At 38.0% G+C, this 21,331-nt stretch overlaps 2 protein-coding genes across 2 annotated transcripts in view; one reads left to right on the forward strand and one right to left on the reverse strand.

The window, feature by feature from the left end:
• The window catches only part of RB1 (RB transcriptional corepressor 1), a 74,557-nt gene that overhangs the window by 12,636 nt on the left and 40,590 nt on the right, over positions 1 to 21,331 (reverse strand). The window lies entirely within an intron of this gene.
• Positions 17,796 to 20,819, forward strand: LPAR6 (lysophosphatidic acid receptor 6). The gene has a single exon (XM_027721352.2). The coding sequence runs from the start codon at positions 18,471 to 18,473 to the stop codon at positions 19,491 to 19,493; it is 1,023 nt and encodes a 340-aa protein (XP_027577153.1). The 5' UTR covers positions 17,796 to 18,470; the 3' UTR covers positions 19,494 to 20,819.

A 21,331-nucleotide genomic window follows, 5' to 3' on the forward strand; every position in this document is an offset into this window, starting at 1 on the left:
TCCTCACGAGAGAATTGCATGCCCAGAAAGTTGACTTTTGCTTGCAACTTTTGAAAGTTGCCTTTTCAGAAGTTTCACATGATAATTAGTTATCAGAATTCTGAAATAATTTAGGCCTGCCAAAGCAAAGTACACCTCACAGTCTAAGCTGAAACAGTACTGACCATGAAAAAACCAGTAATATTAAGGATCGTGTCCTAATTTCACACATATAAGTTGTGTTACATAAATTATGTTCCCATTGGGGCTTCTACTTACAAAATTTATAAAGAAAAACATTAAAAATTACAGTGTTAATGATTTAATTCATATAAGAATACAGACAGATCTGCTTTTAACTCCTTACAGCATGTGCATGTTTAATACAAGTCCTTACTCATATCCAGCATTTAAGATGAAGTAATAGGGTTATTAAGCTTTGTGAGGATCTTCTTTTATCTAGTGATAAAGAAGTTAAATCTCTCCAGTCAGAGAAGGAAAGCCAGGCCGCCACAGTCTGGGTATGAATCTTAAAGTTTTGTTGCTTTAAATGATGCTGCAAATCCACTCTCCTCAGAGTTTTGTGATAACCTACTCTTCCTCAAAAGTCTCTGGAGAGACCTGGTAAATCTTGTTGGAAATAAAACATTATTTCAGAAAACAAATACCATAGTTTTCAACCCCTCCACTCCCAAAATTACTCTTTACCAAATGAAGACTGATTAGCCAATTCTTTATGTTTTACAGGGTCTCTTAACAAAGGTCCATGGGATGACCTCATTGCACAAGAGTGATAAAAGAGCATCATTAAAGTATCCTTCCTAGCAAAGGAGAAGAATGTCTGTGAAAACAGTTTTTAAATTTTAAATATAAAGATGATAGACCTTCTCTGTTAACATAGTGACTGATACTATTGGTTATGTTCAAAACTATTACACAGACCAGTGATAACACTCAGCAAACAGGGAAATTTCTGACAGAGTTATTGCTTTATAGCTCTGTGTCCTAGTTAGGACAACTGAGACCAGTTCATCAGGGTATGGGTGTAACCCAAAACTGTGTATTCTATAGCCTTCCATGCCATTTCCCAGAAACTGTTATCAATGAACCATTTACACCATCTGCCCATAGAGCCTGACTCCTCAGGCTACAAACTAGGTGTTAAGAGGCCTGTGAGATAGGAGGATGCTCCTGTCCTCACACCCTTTGTGGAACTCCCCGCCCTGAGGGAAGTGCTGAGCATTCCTGCCTGAACTGCAGGATATATAATCTTGGAGTCTTGGAACATTTTGAACCACTCTGTGGGATCCAGAGAAGGACTGCGGCTCATCGCTCTCAAACAGACTTGGATCACCACCCTATACTGGACTCCAATCACCACTTTGACCAGACTGCAACAGCTCTCCCCCCAGCATCTCACTGCAATCACCACTTTTGACTAGACTGCAACAGCTCTCCCACCAGCAGGTTCTTCCCCTCTCCCTTTACTTTGGACTCAAGCGGGGCCCAAGGAACACCACGTTGTTCATGCCCCAGGGTACTGGGTTATACATTTGGGTTTTGTGGGTTAAGACCAATTGTTTGTTTGTATGATTGTACTTACTGTATTATTTTAGTAAATTGTTATTCTGACTTATAATCTCTCCTTTGAGTTGAGTTCATTTCCCCTGCTGGTTAACTCTTAAACCAGCACACTCTGCAACCAATTACCAGTTGAAGGGAGAAATGAACCCTGGTCATCAGGAATGCTCCTGTTTGCCAAGCCTGTGAGATTAACTTTTTAAAAATCGGTTTGAAAGGTGTTTTGAAAGACAGTCTACAAGCAGAACTACAAATTTATAGAACTGGGGTTTTTTAACTATGCAGGATGACCCTGAGCAGGCTGCAGTCAGGTCTTGCACCACTTCCTTCAAGAGGTTTTTCTGCTCAACTCACACAACTGCACATGCAGGTACACAAATCAAAACAGAATACAATAACCCTTGCCATGTATTTTTTTGCTGAGCATTATCCAAGAAAATATCATTTTAGGCTTATCTACCACACATTTTCTCCCCAAAGCAATTGCTGTGAGCACCTTCCAGATGAATCTGTGGTCTGTACTGGCAGTGCAGCTGCAGAAACAATCTCTATCTGAAGTAATTAGCAACTGTATTACCTATCCCCCCAGAGCAACCAGGCTTCAATATGACTCATTCTTGGTCAAATACTTTTCAAGATTTTTAGGCAAAAGCCAAAGGTCTCAAAGACAACTGAATGGATACCAGTTTCCCCCCACTTTCTGGATAGAAATTGTGTACACTAAACTAAAATGCACCTGATCTGAACCATGTGACTTGCAAATGACAATATATCAGTCAGTAACAACACATTCTGCCAAAGATCTTGAGGTTGAGAACTATAGCAACAACTTTAAACTGTGAAAACACTACAGAGTATAAATATCTTCAACACAGGAAATAGAGAAGAGTTGCTTTAAGGGACCATTATGTTAACTGACATCACAAAGTATTAGATCATTTCTATAGTTATTTTTATATATGAAAAATTATTACACTCAGGAGCAAAACAGCACTCAAGCACTTATTTTCTTCAGAGGAACTTTTGGGTCACAAAATGCCTATCTCAGTAAAGAGAATTTATTTAGGTAATTACTATTGTAACAATCAAACAAGCTGTTACAATACCACATCACGTTTTACATCAGTTTCATTTCTAACTGACTTACACAGACCCAGTTCCCAGAACAATTAAGACAGGTTCTGGGAAATATTTCTGCAAGTACAAGTGGAAACATGACAATGAGGTGTCTCCGAGACTTTTGTTTAAAGCCAGTAATTCAGTTTCAAGTCTTGTGTTCTTTCCAGTTTCTCATTAACTGTACAAATTTAGGTACAAAGCGCCCCAAACAATTCTTTTACAACCTAAATGTGGTAAGTGTTCTAGGAAACTTCGTAGACAGCAGTTTTTGAAAGAGCAGGACAGTACCTTTTACCAACATAATCAAGGAGTCAACGAATTAGGAATTGAACAGAAAAGGATATAATAGATAATCTGCAGCAGATTGGAATAAGCTACATGCACAGAAAGACCTATTCTCTAGAAAAAGTAATATTAGCTAGGGGAAGGTATATGTCCTGAAATGATTAAGAGCAGACTACTCTATGATTATTTAAAAGCAAAAATAACCATAAATATCTTGCAACATGCTTCATATAATCTAAAATAGAAAAATAGCACAAAGAAATTGGAGTTGCAAAACCAACATGCCATGTTTTATACCAAAGCATGGCAACACAAGCGTGAAAACCATTTTATGTGATGGATTTATCAACCACTTCTAGAAAACATTACAATGTGAAGAAAATTACACAAAACAAAGAAGAAGGAAAAAACTGAAGTTGTAACAAAAATCAGAGTCATAACATTTTGGGCACATCCTTTGAGAAGGGTTTTGGTCTTAATTTGAGCCAGTACTTCCATGACTACCATTATGGAATATCTCAAGCTCAGTTAGTCTCAGTTAGTATTAGCTCAAGGCAGACAAGACCTGGCAGTCATCCTGCTGCGCTTGGCTTTCAAAGCAGAAGCATATGCAGACCTTCTGAGTGCACAGTTGGCAGAATTTAAGATGCCTCCATTTAAACATTTCTGCCTTACAAGCAGTTATTTAACAATCAGTCAAAATGCAGTATAATAGAGGTAAGGAAGCTGCACTGGAAATCAAATTAACAAGAGAAGGTTAAAAAAAGTCTTGGGCTATTATTTAGAGTTCATTAAAAAAACATTCTTTCCAATGGAAAAGAAATAGTGGAATTCTGACAGTGTGAAACAGAATAGTAAAAAAAAACACTCAAAACACCCCAAACTTTCCAACAACTTGTCTGAACAGACCTGAAACAAAAACTTGGAAAGCACTGACACCTATATTTTTTGATGTTATGCCTATTTCATACTTACTTTTTAGTAATTTTATACATCTAGTATTTCAACAATTACAAAGTATTTTCCCTACTGTTTTCTCTCAAAGTGTTACAACTAATTCTGAGGCAGATCATAGAATGAGTTAGGATGAAAGGGATCTTAAAGATCATCTAGTTGGACCCCCTGCCAGAGGCAGCGATACCTTCCACTAGACCAGGTTGCTCAAAGTCCTATCCAACCTGGCCTTGAACATTTCCAGGTATGGGACACTCACAGCTTCTCTGGACAACCTGTGCCAGTGTCCTACCAGTCTCACAGTGAAGAATTTCTTCCTAATATCTAATCTAAACCTGTCCTCTGTTTAAGGCCATTCCCTCTTGTCCTCTCACTGCATGCCCTCGTAAAAAAGCGTAAAAGATATTAACAGTGCTTTCTACTAAAAAAGAAAAAAAGAAAGAAAAAATGCCCTTCTCCACTTCCCACCACTCCTCTCAAAGGCAGTTTCACCAATCTACAGCATTAGTTGGCTTCCACAAGTACAAACTATAAATTTGTATAACCATATGAGAAACAATTAAAGAATTAGTAAGTCAGCATTAACTTTGCATAGATCTGAAGCAGAACAAAAAATGTAATTAATATTATCAAACATGAAGAGTATCCCTTAGTAAATGATGGGAGTCAGAAGATACTTATACCAGAACATGTGGTGTGTCCACAGAGTTATTCTAGGATACTTTAAATAGACTAAAGAAAACTTAAAAGAATGCAATATATCTGCTTTAATTTTTTTCTAACACCAAAAATGTAGCTGAACTAGCAAAGAAGGGCAAAAACAATAATAAGGGGCAAAAAACTCTAAACAATTTATTTGTGTGTGTGTATGTGGTAAACTTGGACGACAGTAACATCTGCAAGAAGCTTGAGCTCATGTTTCCACTAATAAGACCACTACTATTTTTCAGAACATAATGTAAGATGTGATATTCAGTGCCTTTTCTCATGGTCACATATGAGAATCTTTTTTGAAGATTGATCAGTGATGGCTAGCTCAGGCTTTGGAAAAACAACACTGAAAGGTGTAACCCTTCCCTCTTAGATATTTAGAGCAGAATCATGCAGGAAATTATAGAATAGAATGGTTAAGGTTGGAAAGGATCACAGTGGGGCACCTGGTCCAACCTCCCTGCTCAAGCAGGGTGTTTAAAATTCAGCGCGTTTCCATTTGGATGACTTCACAGTGATGCCTTAAGGTCCATTAAGTTTTTTGATTTTTCTAATTTTTATAAGTTTTATAAGTAGTTATATAGCAGAAGTAGATTTAGAAGCAGTAGCATTTCATTCCTTTACCCTTAGCACAGAAACTCTCCAACCCTATTACCCCATTCTACGCTCCCCATATCAATTCTACCCCTGAATTCCAGTAGAAATGTTTAGTCTCTCTTTAAGACAGGCCTATTCTGCTTAGAGAACACTTGTACCTTGGCCTAAACCGCAGAGTACAGTCAAACTCTGGGTAACTGTGTGACCCCTGTACCCCGAAGAATATGAAGACTGATGAAGAGAGGGTCTCAGAGACCCCAGCCCCAATTCCCAAGGGGTGTGACTGAGGGTGGTCCAGGGCAAAAGCCAGAGGGAGGATAAAACCTCGGATTGGACAAGCAGTATTAGAAATTGTAACATCTGTACAGAGGGACTTGCATGTGTGTCTTGTAACCTTATGCCTGGGCACAAATTAAAACCCTTCCCTTATCTCACCTTCAAAACTAAATTGTCTTGGAGTTTTTTTCTCCCTGAATTTTCTTTTAGGCATCACAGGGATCTAGGAAGGCAACAATAATCATCTTCAAGTTTTAAAATCAAGAGCTATAAAAAGACAAAGATCATGTTTGGGTTTGTTTTCTGAAACACCACATACCAGATCCCCCACTTGACATCTGAATAGCACTGACGCAAAAACTTCTCTCCCTTTAGGAAGCCCTTGTGCTACACGTCTGTGCAGTGAGGGACCCATGCTCAGCATCCCATCTGCAGTCCTTTGCCCACCCATTCTGCAACCTGAAGGTAAAACTTGGTTTGGAGGCTATAAACACAAGCCACGCTGGCCAAGAAACACACACCCTGTGTGCTTTAGCAACTGGGGACTAAAAAGCAAAAGCTTGCCCAGCTGAAGCACAGGCATGTGGATCTTGGGCCTTCATAAAGAGGAAGACAAGTCTTCTTTTAAAATGACAAAATTTCAAAAGTAACATATCCTAAAAAAATGTCAAAGTTTTGAGAACGCTTTTGATGCCTTTTTTTTTTGGTGCTCAGATACTCCTGTGTGTAGGGAAATCAAGAAATTTGCATGGCCTCTGCTCTCTCCTTCCTCTGTGCAACACTTGCTCCTTGACCATTTATCTTTTGGTTGTACTTCCATTGGCATATAATTAAAAACTGCAACATGTAAAAAAAGAACATATGAGACTGTCCCTGAAGTAATAACTCAGTGACATTAGGGAATATATGAAGAGCGCCTATCAAAAAAGCAGTAAAACAGACTTAGCTGACAAGGTCCATTCAAGTACTAAATGATCAAAACCTATGTTTCTCCTGATCTCATTAAATTACAAATACACTGCTGGAAAACACAAATCAGAAAGGTGAAATACTTCAGTAGCAATGTGCTTTTCTATTAAAGTTTTGCATTTTTATGATGAGAAACTCTCAAGTCACTTGTAAACAAAGCAAACCCCAAGTTCAATTTTTCTGGGAAAATCGTCACGCTCTATCCTATTTTGAGAAAATTCAAGTCTTTTGATTCTAGTTTTTCTTCCTGAAATTTAAGGAAAACTTATTTAGGTTATAGACATTTTTCTTTTACTTCAGTTGGCCTTTTTGGAAGAAATTTCATTGAAACATATTCCCACAGAAACCCTACATTTTGTCAGCATGTTTTCCAACAAAAGAATTTCAAACTCTTTCTGCTAGTACTGCCAATCTGGTTGTGGTATCTCTTATGGAAATTTCAAAACACAAACTCGCTGATCAGTGTTTTAAAAAGCCTCATGCTCATTTTAAAACTTGATCACTACACGAACTGTCATTGTGCATGATTTAATTGAAATACCTGATCTCTGTTTTACTGAAGTTACATACGACCACATTAAATTGTTACTGTTTATTTCCTATGGTTTAAGCAAATGCAGGAAGGTTGGGATGGCTTGGAAGCCACAGAATTTTAAACTACCAGGTTTACAGAAACCCCCCAAAATGTTTCCCTTTAGCTCTCCAATTCCAAACTGTGTGTAAAGGTCACACCTTACATAGACAATGATGCAATTTGAAGTTAGTTGAATTTTGAAGCTTCTCCTATCTGCTCTAGAAAACACAAACCTGAACAGCAGCTCATCTATTTCTGCAAAACCTTTCACATACTTTCTACTTGATATTTCCTGCCATCAGCATACAGAGCAATACTGAAGCTTAGCCTACTTGAACTGTATGGACATGGAGTTAAACCTACCTCTTGCAGGCATGAGGACTTCAGCTACACCTACATCCGGAGCCCAGCTATGGCTAAAGTAACTCAAACTGCATTCTGATTGACTGGTCTGGGCAGGAATAACAGTGCAGATGCACTGCATGGTCAGGTAGATTAAATAAACAGTTTCCAATCCCAGTTACAGCTCTCCAAAACCTGTCTTCCTCCCATCATTTTCAATAAGCTGAAAATAATTTTTAAGAAAGGATGGGGTACAGGAATAGAGAGTTCACTTAAAATTGACTTTTTTTTTATCATCTCTACTATAGAGGGAAGCTCCAAAATGATTATCTCAAAAGAAGCAAAACTCCTATGAGATTAAAAAGTCACAGCTCTCATAGATTTATGTTGCATTTTAATAAGGAAGATCTGCCTGCCTCAGAAAATATAAAGAATAAAAAGAAGACTTGAAAACACAAGCTGATCTTGAAACTACACCACATTGCTTCTAGTAAGAAAACAAACCATTTTCATACTGACTTAGGTATATATATTAAGTTGTTCTGTGTACCTATACACTTTTGACACCTCAGAGAAAGATAGACAAAGAACATGCAAATACCTGTCAAATTTAAAGGAGTTACTTTAATTTGCAAGCACTTTTACTCTGCTGTCTTCACTTTCACTGTAAAGAAAATGCACATTTCTGCTATTAGTTAGTTCGTGTGGGATCTGTTACGGGTAGCTCCACTGACTTCACCACAAATGTACTGATATCAAACAAAACCCAAAGTGTGCCCACAAGCACAGCCAAACAGCAGCCAGAAGCCTTACATATAAACATATGTTTGTATGCCGCTGTTTAAAAAAAGATCATACAAGGCACCTCAGCTAAGATACAACAATCCCGTAGTTCTGCTATGTAGACTTCTCTATTTTGCTTTTTAACTTAAGTATCTTACAAGTGCCTCATTAATCATTCAGCAGGCATTTTCTGTAGCTACTCTAAAGCACATAAACCAATTACTAAGCCACAGCAAAAACAAAACAGGTTTTACCATTCACTTCCAATGAAGTAAGAGGCTGCTAATTAATACATTTCTGAGGTCAGACCCACAAATGACTATTTCAACCTGAATCTATCTCCCTGACTCTCTATTTTGTCTATTTTAACTGCAGGTGAAATGAGGTATCTGTAGCATATTTGTGTGTGATTTTCCAACTCTCTAGACTGGTTGGCAGTCTTTAGACCATAGCATGACAAGAAAAATGGAAACCAATACCAGCAGTGAAGCCAGTTGGCCCAAAGCACCCTGAAGTCAGTAAGAAAACTAACAGCATCTTCAATTCACTGGATATTTGCCTTACAAAGCTGACATCCTTTATCACCTCTATTAATCTTAAATAGGAAAGCATGACTATGCATACTGTGTCTGTATTACCACTCATTTTTATCCTCCTTTGTGGAAAAATCAATTAGGTGTATATTGCTCTCTTTTATTACATTATAAATACCACTATTTCAAACTACTTATATGAAAATAAATTACAGGGTAGTAGACCAGAAGCATAGATCTCACTCTTGAGCTTAGATGAGCCTTTTAAACCTCACACAGCCAAACACTAAGTTAATGTCTGGCCAAGGGTCAAAACAATACAGATTTTAAAGCCTCAAAGTTGAACTTTGCTACAACACTTCCAGCACCGTTTCCCTGTGGCTTAAATCAGTCAAAGTGCACTGGCGCTTCTCTAAGTTAGACATCTGCACTTTCTGCTTCATCCCTTGCTTCACCGTTAGCACAGCTATGACTTCAAATTATGTATATTTTAGGATTAGTTTTAAACCAAACAGTTTTTCTCATTCATGTATATGCATATATACACACAGCACAAGGGAAGAAGCACAGAGGCTTAAACGGACAGCGGTAGGATTACTTCAAGCAACAGCCCACATTCAAACTGTTTAAGTCAACCATAAAAACTGTATCAGAACCCAATGGATTACAAAAGTACAGAGAAATTTAAGGTAATATTTGTAAGCAGAAGTAGGACCTTTGTGATCTTTCCACAACAATCGGTACCTGATCCACTCACTCTTATCCCTTGCCCCCTCATTGAAGATTTTCTTTTTTTCTTTCAGAGACGATGTAAGTGATAACTACTGAAACTTAAAGCTAATGACTTTCAATACTACTGCTTCTACCTCAGATTTTAAAGACTTGCATAGCCAAAAATTAACCTTTTCCAGCTATAGCACTGAACCACTAAACCACCATAGATAACAGCTGAGAAAGTTCAACAAAACCCAGAGACTTGAGTAAGGAGTGTGCAGGACAGTGTATGCTGCTCAACACTACCTGGATCTTCCTCTACCACCATCACTGGAAGTATCCTGTAGGAGCCAAATACTATTGCATGGATATCTCACCGGGAACTGCAGCATAAAGCTTCTGGTTTTCATGTAGTACCTCCTTCTGAGGCTAAATATATTATCACAGAATCATGAAATGGTTTGGGTTGGAAGGGATCTTAAAGATCATCTAGTTCTAACCCCCTCACCAGAGGCAGGGACACCTTTGACTAGACCAGGTAGCTCAAAGCCCCATCCCACCCAGGGCTTGAATATTTTCAGAGATGGAGTATCTTGTTTCAGAGGATTCATTCTCTTACCGCAAAAGATGAGAATCCCTCATAACAAAGACACTTGCTCAGGGCATGGGATGTGGGTTCCAGCCTCCCCTCTCCTGCCAGGGTCAAACCAATGTCTCCCAGAGAGACACCTTGCCGCTTCCAGGAAGATTATTAACACAGATTCAAGTAAAAATGGATCATTTATGACAAATGTTTTGCATTTGAAAACATCACTCAATTCCTCCAAGATTGCAGCAGACAATTTTAAATTATCACATGAGAAGCAAGTCCTTTGTCCATTGTCAATTGACATTTCCTTTCTTACCTTCTAGGTATTAGCTGATGGCCACACCGAAAACGCAACTGCTAAATGTGATCAACAATGTAATAAAATAGTTCATAAAGTCCTGAATTGGTTTCATAAAATTACAGGATATGGGCTGGAAGAAAAGAGCAGCTATAGGGGAAAGTGAGCTGAAGTATTTCTAAATGCTGTTTACCAGTACTAATGATATGCTACGTAATCATTTAAGTGATCTTATCATGCAGAATTTAAAAAGGTTATTTGCTGACTTACAGATTTAGAAAGTAATAGTTCTTCACATTAATCAAACCTAAGTTCTGCTTCTTGGCAGCAGTTCTCCCCTGACAAGCATTTTCATGTCAGTATTTATCTAAACTAATTAGTTTACCAGCTTGAACAATTCTTTTGAAACATTTTTCCCCCCTTAACTTCTTACATTCTGCTTTTTTGAAGGAAACCAAATTAATACCATAGATTTTTTTGTTTTTTAAACAATATTAACTCATAAATCTTATTGAATGACTATGGCAAATTCTTTCAATGGCTTCATAATGTTATCCTTTATAAGAAAGAGAATAGGAGTGTGACTGTGGGCTTTGTGCTGCCTCTGGCAAGTAGAGGTCAAAATCCTCTGTACAAATTCAGAGGCCTCCACGTGGCCAAAACTGAAAGAGGTTGCACGCATTGGATGCAGTGGTTGCAAGTAATTTGTCATGAAAGTAAAATATACCCTCAAGAACTATGTGAAGTAACACCAGTAATCCTGACATTGAATCAGACTACCTTAATCATAGCCAGAGAATACATGTTGGGCAAAAACTTAGGTTAAAAATCTGAAAAATAACAAGTAATTGCCTTAGAACTACACAAATTGCAAATGTCTTTCTTACGAGATCTGTTATCACGACCATTTCACCCTGTATCTTTTGGAACAGTTTCCTAAATAATTAATGAGGCTTATTCCTTCCTATCATTCCTAGTATTTGCTTAATATAGCAACTGATTTTTAAATTTATTTTTTCTTAAGAGAGTCACGTTTTATACTTGAAAGGTATTTTGAGTAAAAATTTGTGGTCATCCACAGATTAAAGCTCAAAAAGATTTCTTGTTATCTAGCCTCTACTAGCCCCTACTGTAAGATCAACTAGACTTATTTATATGTCACAATCACCTGATGTCTAACATACATTTCTAAGGCATGATGCCATGTTGCCTTTTCTCCAGGTAATACACTGCAGTGTACATAAAGAAGTTATGCACTATAAAGTGTAACTCTGAACATCACCTCAGGATGTGTCTGGATACTTGTTATAAATTCTCCAGGTCACTGTCCCTAACAAATCTCTGTACAATGTCTACTACACATACTGTAGGACCTCTATGCTATACGGCAGCAGAACCATTTCCAATCATCTCTCAAGAGTTTCTTATCTTGCCAAGTGGGCTTATTAAGATGCAATGGAAATGATGATTTTGTTCATCCTGCAAAGCAAATTTTCCCTTAAAATGAGACCACAAAAAGGGTCAGAGGTTTAAATCAACAGCTCCTAACACACACATGCACAGCACACACTGTTCATAGCTACAGAAAATGAAGAATTTAAAGCTGAGGTGCAGGGGTGAGTAAGCAGGTGTGCCATTTCTTAGATGTTCTTGCTGCATGTATTAGAGGCAGGTGGGGGCCACCCTTTTCAATATATCAGATAACAAATCAACACGTTGACAATATCTTATGCAATTATTGTTTCCTCTGGATATCTTTATAACTGCATTCTCAGAAAAATTTGCTTTGCACATCAAAATATTTGAGAATGTAAGCAAAAACTGCTCCTGGGACTTTCCATGAGTTACACAAAAAATGTAAATCCAGAACCTTCATTCAAGAATTTATCAGTCGTGTCACTGCCACTTTGTCAGTGGCCTAAAGTGCCGCTGTAACTGGTCCTGTGTATTTACAGTGCAAACAACCAATCTGCATATTCCATGACAACGTTTACATAATTCTAGGTAACCCTAACGTGTTCATTAGCATTAACTGGACCTTTGAGCTTCTTGTAAAAAAGCTTCTTTTGCTATTAGACATAGCATTTTTCTATTAGTGCTATCATGGATACTATTTTCGAAATTGCGGTATTATACTTTAAAAAATTAATCCCCTATTTTCAATCTGTCTCAACTCTTGTGGGTAACAAACCAAATAATGCCAAGAGCAAGCTCTAAAATGTAAGCAAAGGGTACCTATATTTTCTGAAATACTCTAAAAATATCTTCAGAACTTCTATGACAAACTCCAGCACACAGTTCTGCACTTTTCTCCATCACTGTGCATGGAAAGCTTTTTCCAAAACTCTTCTCCAACAAACTTTTACACAAAATCAAAAGAAAACAAGAAAAAAAATGTCAAATTAATAGTAATTTTAAAGGTTCTCTTATTTTCTCATTCTCTTAAGTTGTTCCTCCATAAGTTTGAGTAATTAGAAAGCCTCTAGCAGACCTGTGAATATTCTGAAAGATACTATTATGTTAAGGGATACTGCAATGACTAACACAGTCCCAACAGCAACACTTTAGGTTTGTATTTCAAAGGAGAAGGTTTTACACCAGAAGCAGCAGAATATTCTTATTTGTCTCTTAGTTGCCTAAAAATTATTAATCAACACGTTGGTTTTCCTTTCTGCCTGTATCAGTTTTTACATATTATTCCTTAAGTCAAAACATGTTCTCTCTAGTCCACTTCTCTTTATACTACTAGGTACATCATGGACAGTATAGGAAACAGCCAGGAAGGGACTTCATTTAACTAACTGAAGTGGTTCAAAGAAACTGCTTGCGTACACACAGATATACAATAAATACTGTGAAGAAGTGTTTCAGAACTAGAATTTGACTAAAAGTGGCATTTCTTAGAGTATGATTGTCATATTCACATATTTTTAAGAACAAAGAACCAAAGCAAACTATTGTTCTCAGGTTCAAAATACCTTTCCTGTATGTATGTTTGGGTTTTAAAATCCCTCCATCAACTCAAGAGTAGAGAGGAAAAGAAAGGACTCTAGCAAACTGAAAACTCATACAAAAGGAGAGAAATTGTTTCCTTTTTCTACAAGCAGGAGAGGAGCAGTTGTATTATCTCCTATAAAGGAAATTGCAACAATTCTGAAGAGAAAAAAGAGCATTTCCAACAGGCAAGAATGAAGAACTCTAGAGTTTTATTCTGAGCTTCATTTTCCCTTTTTAAGCAATTACACAACCTAATAGACTACAGCCCAAATACTTTCACTTCTCTTGCCTTTTTTTTTTTAATACTTGGAAGATTTTTTGGTTGCTGTGTATTAGGAAGTAAAAGAAGAACTAATTGAGAAAACTGGCTCTAGAAGGTCAAACTTTCAGTGGAAAAAATGTTTACGGTTTTCTTTCAATTTTTACTTGTAATTTGAACGTCTCTTAATTGATCCTTTTGCTTGGCTGGAAGCTAATCTAAAAAGACAAAATTTTAATCTTTCTACATTTTCACCACATTCACTACCTTAACATCCTATTTAATAAAGGGTTCTCCATCCAAGGACTTCAAACTATATTTAGCAATTACCCAGTGTGGAAGTGAATGAACTCTTATAGGGAGGGAAGTTAGAGCACAAAGTCACAGAAAACTTTGCCAGGATTGGAACAGAAAATTTGTAGCACAGCCAGAAAGAGACTTCCTGGTTCCCAGCTCTACTTCTCAATCGTAACAATTTTTTTTCTGTACATACACATGTTCAAAGAGGAACTCCAGTAAATAGACAAGAAATGCCTAAACCCATAAAAATGACTAGATAAATAACAACTTAGAGCAAAGAAAATACTGTCCTGCCACAGTTTGTCTTCACTGCAACAGATAGCACAAGTTCTTCTGCATAAGCTTGCTTAAGCAAAGTATGAACAAATGCCTGCAACATGACACAGATGTGTCTCTGAAAGCAGTAACATTAGTTACTGAATAATGGAGTTACATAGAGCATTTTGTGCATCATTTAACAGTGCATACTCTGGCCTTGGAAACACTGTAGAAATTTATTACAACACTATTAATGTTGCAGTTGGTCTTATTCCTCTAAAGAGCTTTTAGTAGTAGCATCAGCACAGACTAAATACAGTACATAAGACAAGTTCAAAATTTCTTTCACCTTTGACTACAACTTCTGTTTCAGAAGCACCCACCAGAACTGAAGGTGAGGAACATACCACCAGAGGAACACCCAACACTGGTCAGCACAACTCCAAAGGCTTGGAAAACCTTCCAATATTTGGAAGCCTTCCAATATTTTATTTCAGTGAAATATTTCTTTACCATTCAAATTAGACTTCTGAATTTAAGGGATCCTGCCCCCATGTCATAAATGAAAGCAAGTATTCAACTATGTGGCATCCAGTGGTACCAGGAAGGAGCAGTGTCCTACAGCCACTCTACTAGCACACTGCTAGGGTTATAAGTGCTTTTCCTTCCGACCCCCTGTTCAATGCTGGAATAAGTTTGCCACACAAATCCAAGATCACTTAAGGGTGTAAATAGTCCTAGATACCTCAACTCAGATATCTAAACTCATATAAGCAGACTTAAGTGGTAACTGGTTGAAGCAGTGCATGAAATCTTTTGCTGCTGAAGTTAGAGATGATTTCAAGAATCTCATCAGCTCTTGCCTTTAAGGAGTCCATGCTCACTCTGTCTTTGGTGCCTCTTCAAGAGCCAGAGGAAGCCTGTTAATGGAAATGCAGGCTTTGCTCATCTAGCACTAGCAACAAATGACAGGTCCTAACTCATTCCTGCCTGACGCAGAAAGGTAGAGAGACTTACATATGCGTTTCCCTGCAGCAAAAGCATTGTTTCCTTCGGAGAAAAAACCCCCCTCAGCATACAGGGTCCTCCCTGCAGCTGCTTCCTCCTGCCTACCTCCCTCCCCATCCCAAAGGAAAATTGCTTTTGGTGAAGGAGCATAAGCAAGGTCATTACCATGTCAATTCTTTCTCCATAATAACTGATAAACTTCTTTAAAAATTTTTAAAGCACTGGGGTCTACTAAACTGTTTTCTGAACCTGTCAGCACAAAGCTCAACATCTTAGAACAAGATCCAGCGAACAGGGAGTGTGCAATGAAGTTTTGCCCCTGCTCATGCTGGAGCCTGGCCAGAAGGGAGGCTACTCCTGACTCCCAGCAGCTGCCAGAGCACTAGTACAGGCTTTTCAGCTTGGAGAAGCTCACACAAATTTAAACACTTCTTGGTAACAATCAGCTACATCTAAATTAAGAAAAAGGATACACAATTTGCCTTTGCCATTCACACTTTTACACTAAAATAACTCAGCCTGCACGCTCAGTCATAACCCTTCCTTGCTGAAACATGAAAGCAATGAAAAACCGGTCAACTTGGGGTTTTCAAATTTTCATCCAAAGGTGGAGAAATCCTGCATCTGAATGGTATTTCTGGACATATACAAATATGACTTAGCTCTTCAATTAATACCAAGTGCATGTACTGTACTACACCAAAAGGGTACAGGGGCCATAGAGTCACAAAGACAACAAAAGTATACACACGATACTCTAAAATAGAGATATGAGTAGTATCCACATATGTAACAGGAGCAACAACACAGGCCATAGCAAGGCAGGGGGTCCAATGGATGAAGCAAAGGCTGAGGATGCCCCTTCACAACTGCTTTAAAGCACATTTACCATGGTAAAATGGACAGTGCCTCTGATCAGATGTCCCACCCTACCTCTGTGCACCCACACCTTCGCCCAAATGCCAAAATCAAGTACTGATCGATGAGAGACATACTCATTTCCACTAGTTTCTCTCTCTAGACGTGAATTATTGCTTGAGGCTTTGACATGTGACATCAAATTTCTGTACTTCATGGATTTTCATTCCAGTAACTGAGCCTGCCCCGCATTGTTTTGCTGTATAAAGGAAGTAAAACTGAGATCAGAGCTCCCACAGCCTGATGCAGAACTTTTGCAAGAAAACCCCTCTCTCACCATGCAAGGTTGCCAGGAACTGAAACAAAATTTAATGTGCTTTTTTGAGTAAAGTCAGGTAAGACAAACTTTATGCTAAGGTACAAGTTAAATTGGACACATGAGAGACTCTGCCAAGCTCACATTTTCATTTCTGGCTGACTTAGAAGTGCAAAATGCACTATGCTTTATGATTAAGCATGAATTTCAAAAATAGTCAAGAAGGTTTCTTGTGGTTATAGCCTATTGAACTTAAACTGCTTGATTTCAACTCAAAATCAAGGTGAAAATGTTTAACAAAAAACTATAAAGCAAACTTGAAATAAAATAAGAACCACTTTTTCATGTTTCTGAATTTTGTCTGACATGGCTTACATCAAGAAATCGTGCCAAAATCCTGTGAAGCGCTATTATTTACTCTTCTTCACAGCACACTATAAAGGTTCTGCCCAGAGCCTTGCTTAGGTACAACTGATTAAAATCTACTTCAAAAGAACCATGCCACCCAGCCAGATATGAAGAGATTTGTTATTCTAAGACTTAGAAATAGACTGGTTTTGATGCCAGAAGTGAGTCTATCCAAGCTACTGTTAAATAAATGAGTCTGTCTAAACTGAGATTTACCTCATATCTGCCCCAAAGGCAATAAGAGATGGGTTTTTTTTATATTTACTTAACAATATAATTAGTTATAACATGTTTTTGTTTCATTAATCAGTGACTAATGGGACTGTTTTGTGCATATGCGATAACAGGCCCCTTTAAATCACCAGAAACAATTGCACAGTACACTACGCATTTTGCTGTATTAATTCTGTGCTTACATATTGAAGAAAATGCTTTCCGCATCACAATATTTCAAAAAAACCCTGAAGTGTATTTTTTTTTTTAAAGACCCACCTTTCTGGCTAGCAATAAAGCTTGGGGTGTGCTTTCTAACATGGAACAAGTTAAAAATTTCTCCTCCCACTGAAACACATCTCAGTCCTGGGAATATCCAAGAGCAATCCTCTCTCAGTTATTATTTGGTAAAATTATTTAATTATCTAACAATGTTACTTTGTCCCTCCTGAGCTTAGTATTGAGGGAATTTAGATAGAACCACTCAGCTGATTCCTGGTGATTAATGTGTTCTCTATTACAAGGAAAGATATCTAACAAAAATCATAATGCTAATTCAATCCTGTATAAAATCCCACAATTACTATTATCTCCAAAGAAAAACAGGAACTTTAAGGCATGAGGGTTATTCAGGCACTGCAAAGTCTTCTCATGACTAAAGAAAAAGATTTTTCAGGCCCTGGCAACATTGACAAAGGACTTTTCAGGAAGCATGGAAAGAGTTAAGAGGCAGCTGGAGCACTCTGCTGGTGACCATTTGCACGCCTGCAAGCTACAGTCTGCAAGGTACAGCAGAGACGTTATCAGATTAGGGGAAGGCAAACAAACCAAACTGAAACCATTCTTCAGCGCCCAGCCTCTTCTTCCTGTGATGTCATGCTACAAATTGCCTGAGCGCTCTGCTCTCCTCTCCAGAAGGAGCTGGGCTGCAGGAGGGCTGCCGAGGGCTGTGGGCTGCAGGAACAAACACGCTCTGGAATTCGGTTTCTGCCCTGGCAAGCAGCTCCCTTCTGCTTCTGCTTCCTGCCCCATGGGGCCAGCCAGCAAGCTGAAAAACTTGTTGTACAGAAAGAAGGCTGAGGGAGAAATGCAAGTGCCCACATTGTGGCGTCCAGGAAATCGTTTCGCAAGGCACATACTCCCAGTACATTCGGATGGACAAGGCTTTGCCGTCACGATCTGCAGCCGGGAGTAAGGCAGAAAGCCCTACAATGGCTTCATTGAATCGAGGTGGGAAATGGAACTAAGCAAGCTTTGAGGTGATCTCATCTGCCACAGATGATGCCTTTTCTGACTTTTGTCGACTGGCTATGTGATTACAAATAGCACTCGGAAGAAAAGAGTGACCTTCTGGTGATTTCTGCTGGAGATGTACTCCCCTGCCACAGAGCTCGCCTTTCTTCCCTGAAGCTTCACAGCACAACAAATTTGCCAAAATACACTGTTCAAAATACATCTGATCTGCGAGTTCTTCTGGAATTTCAAAAAAGTTGCAATAAAAATACCAGAGAAACCTCCAAATCACAGGAATTTTAAACGTACCATTATAATGGTAAGCTCTAATTGTTCCACTGAGGACTCCTTTAAATATACTTTGTATGGGTGTATCTTTAGCATGGTGTTTGTTCTCGGCCTCATAGCAAACTGTGTGGCTATCTACATTTTCACTTGTACCTTAAAAGTGCGAAATGAAACTACAACTTACATGCTTAATTTAGCCATATCGGATCTGCTTTTCGTGTTTACATTACCCTTCAGGATTTATTACTTTGTAACCAGAAACTGGCCATTTGGAGACATTCTTTGCAAGATTTCTGTCACCCTCTTTTATACAAATATGTATGGGAGCATTTTATTTCTGACGTGCATAAGTGTAGATCGCTTTTTAGCTATCGTACACCCCTTCCGATCTAAGACTCTTCGAACCAAGAGGAATGCAAAAATTGTCTGTGTTGCAGTGTGGATAATTGTGTTAGCAGGCAGCACACCAGCAAGCTTTTTCCAGTCTACAAACTGCCATAACAATACTGCACAAAGGACATGCTTTGAGAACTTTTCGGAGGACACGTGGAAAACCTACCTATCTCGGATTGTCATCTTCATTGAAACAGTTGGGTTTTTTATTCCACTCATCTTGAATGTTACCTGCTCCACTATGGTCCTACGGACTTTGAATAAGCCGCTTACATTAAGCCGGAATAAATTAAGCAAGAAAAAGGTACTCAAAATGATTGTTGTCCATTTGGTGATATTCTGCTTCTGCTTTGTGCCTTATAACATTACCTTAATACTTTACTCCCTTATGAGAACACAGACCTGGATTAATTGCTCAGTGGTAACTGCAGTCAGGACTATGTACCCCATCACTCTGTGCATCGCCGTTTCAAACTGCTGTTTTGACCCTATAGTCTACTACTTCACATCAGATACAATCCAAAATTCGATAAAAAAGAACCGGTCCACAAGAACACGTGACGTCAGATTCTCTGAAAGGCCAGTTTCAGAAAACTTCATTCAACACAGCCTTCAGACCATAAAAATGAAAATATTTGACAGTGATTCTACAATATAAACTATATTAAAAGACTACTGGGACTAAACTGGAATTAGAAGCCCGCACATTTCTTCAGCTGTGGACATATGTTCCGATATGTAAATGTTATGCTTCCTTCACATCTGAAAAGTTTATTACAAGGCTGTAAAAGTGTTAAGCATAATAGCACACGGGAAAAGTATTTTAAGAATTTACGTCAAAGGTCTGTTCTGACAGATTGTATGTTAGGAATGAACTTTTAGGTTTGGATTAGGTTAACCAAAGTCCAAAGACTGTTTGTCAAGTCAAACACAAATAAAAAAATAGGTTGGTTTTCTTTCCTGAAGTTAAAACAATTGCTCATTTTTAATAATGCTATCAGTTTCCAAGTTACTGAGGATGGGGGTGAAGCTGCCTACTTTACGCTACAGGATCCAGTCACTCAGGAAAATTGCCCCATATTGTCATATCACTTCATAAGCTACTGTGCCTGCTCCAAGGTTTCCTCTTTTCTCTCTCTCTCCCTCTTACTCCTTCCCCTCCTTCTTTTTCCCTCCACCTTCCTTCTTAGGGAACACTGTGTTCATAGGAGCCTTCGATCCATGGGTTATAAGAACTTTGTTTCTCCTAGGTTTATCTTATTAAAATATATGCTATCTCCACAAGTCTGGCCCCCATGAAGTAATTAAGTCTTCTGGTAGTTTAGAGCATTCGGAAATTACTTAGACAGACTGGTTTTTCTTCTCACCTCTGTCTCAGATGCCTCTGTAATTAAAACAAAGTAATTTCTGATGACTGAAGTTAGTGCTTCAGGTACAGTAACACTGTATTAAACTCTTTTGTGAGAAGTTCTCCAACTCAACATGACTTTTGAGGAAAATAACATCCTCCAAATAAGTTAATTCAATCCAAAGTAGTAGTTTCTTAGAAAAAGATGACTTTTGCCAACTAGAAATGAACATGTGCATCAACTCAAATATTTCTTCCAGAAAACTATTCAGTGTCCCCTAAAGAAATTCAAGACACTCTGATTTTGAGTGCAACTTCCTCTCAATTTTCATGTCCTAGAAATAATTTTAACATAAGCATTTAAAATTTCAAATGCTATTTTCTTTCAAACTTCAAAAAGTAATAAAAATCAGTACTTGGGGCTACGTGCTGGCAAAATTAACCAAGACATTTTGAGAGGTCAACGCTATGTAAAAGGAGGAATCTACATATATTAATGTTACAAACAAGAATACATAGACAAAAGTGCTTTAAAACATCCTGCTTTATACGTTTCCCAGCTCTAGAACACTGTGTACATTTTCCTCAAAATTAATTTAACATCACTGTAAAATAAAAAAATTTTAAAAGGTAAAAGTAATTGTTGTTTTTTCCTCCTCAAAAACAATGGAGTCAAGAATAAGAACTGAGTTTACATGAATTGGCACTTCAGATTTAGGACAGTCAGTTGCAACACAGATACAGCACTGAGGCATTTTTACTTCAGGGCTGTATACAGAAGCACGAATCAATGTTGGAGAAAAGGCATATTGAGCTGTCAGAGTATATCATATGTTATCTGGCTGAGTTTACTTCCCTTTGCAAAGCTTTTGTTAATTCTTACAACTCAACAGTACATTGCCTCCTACGACTGGGTGACTGAGTTACTGAAAGACTGCCAGAAAGTAATGTTGATTGAATTTTAAATTTAAGAGCATTTTCAATCTTTATCCATACAACTTATAAAAGGAAAAGTCAAATAGTATGAGCTTAAGCTACAAACATATCACAGATATAAACATCTGCATAATATCTGAAAATAAGCAATTATCTTTGTTGGGAATCCTAAACTCTTCTAAGATTCATATCCGACTTCAGAAAAACACACA

This window comes from Pipra filicauda, unplaced genomic scaffold, assembly GCF_003945595.2.
Source record: "Pipra filicauda isolate LSUMZ 115617 unplaced genomic scaffold, ASM394559v2 scaffold28_size6257848_pilon, whole genome shotgun sequence".
NCBI classification, from domain to species: domain Eukaryota; kingdom Metazoa; phylum Chordata; class Aves; order Passeriformes; family Pipridae; genus Pipra; species Pipra filicauda.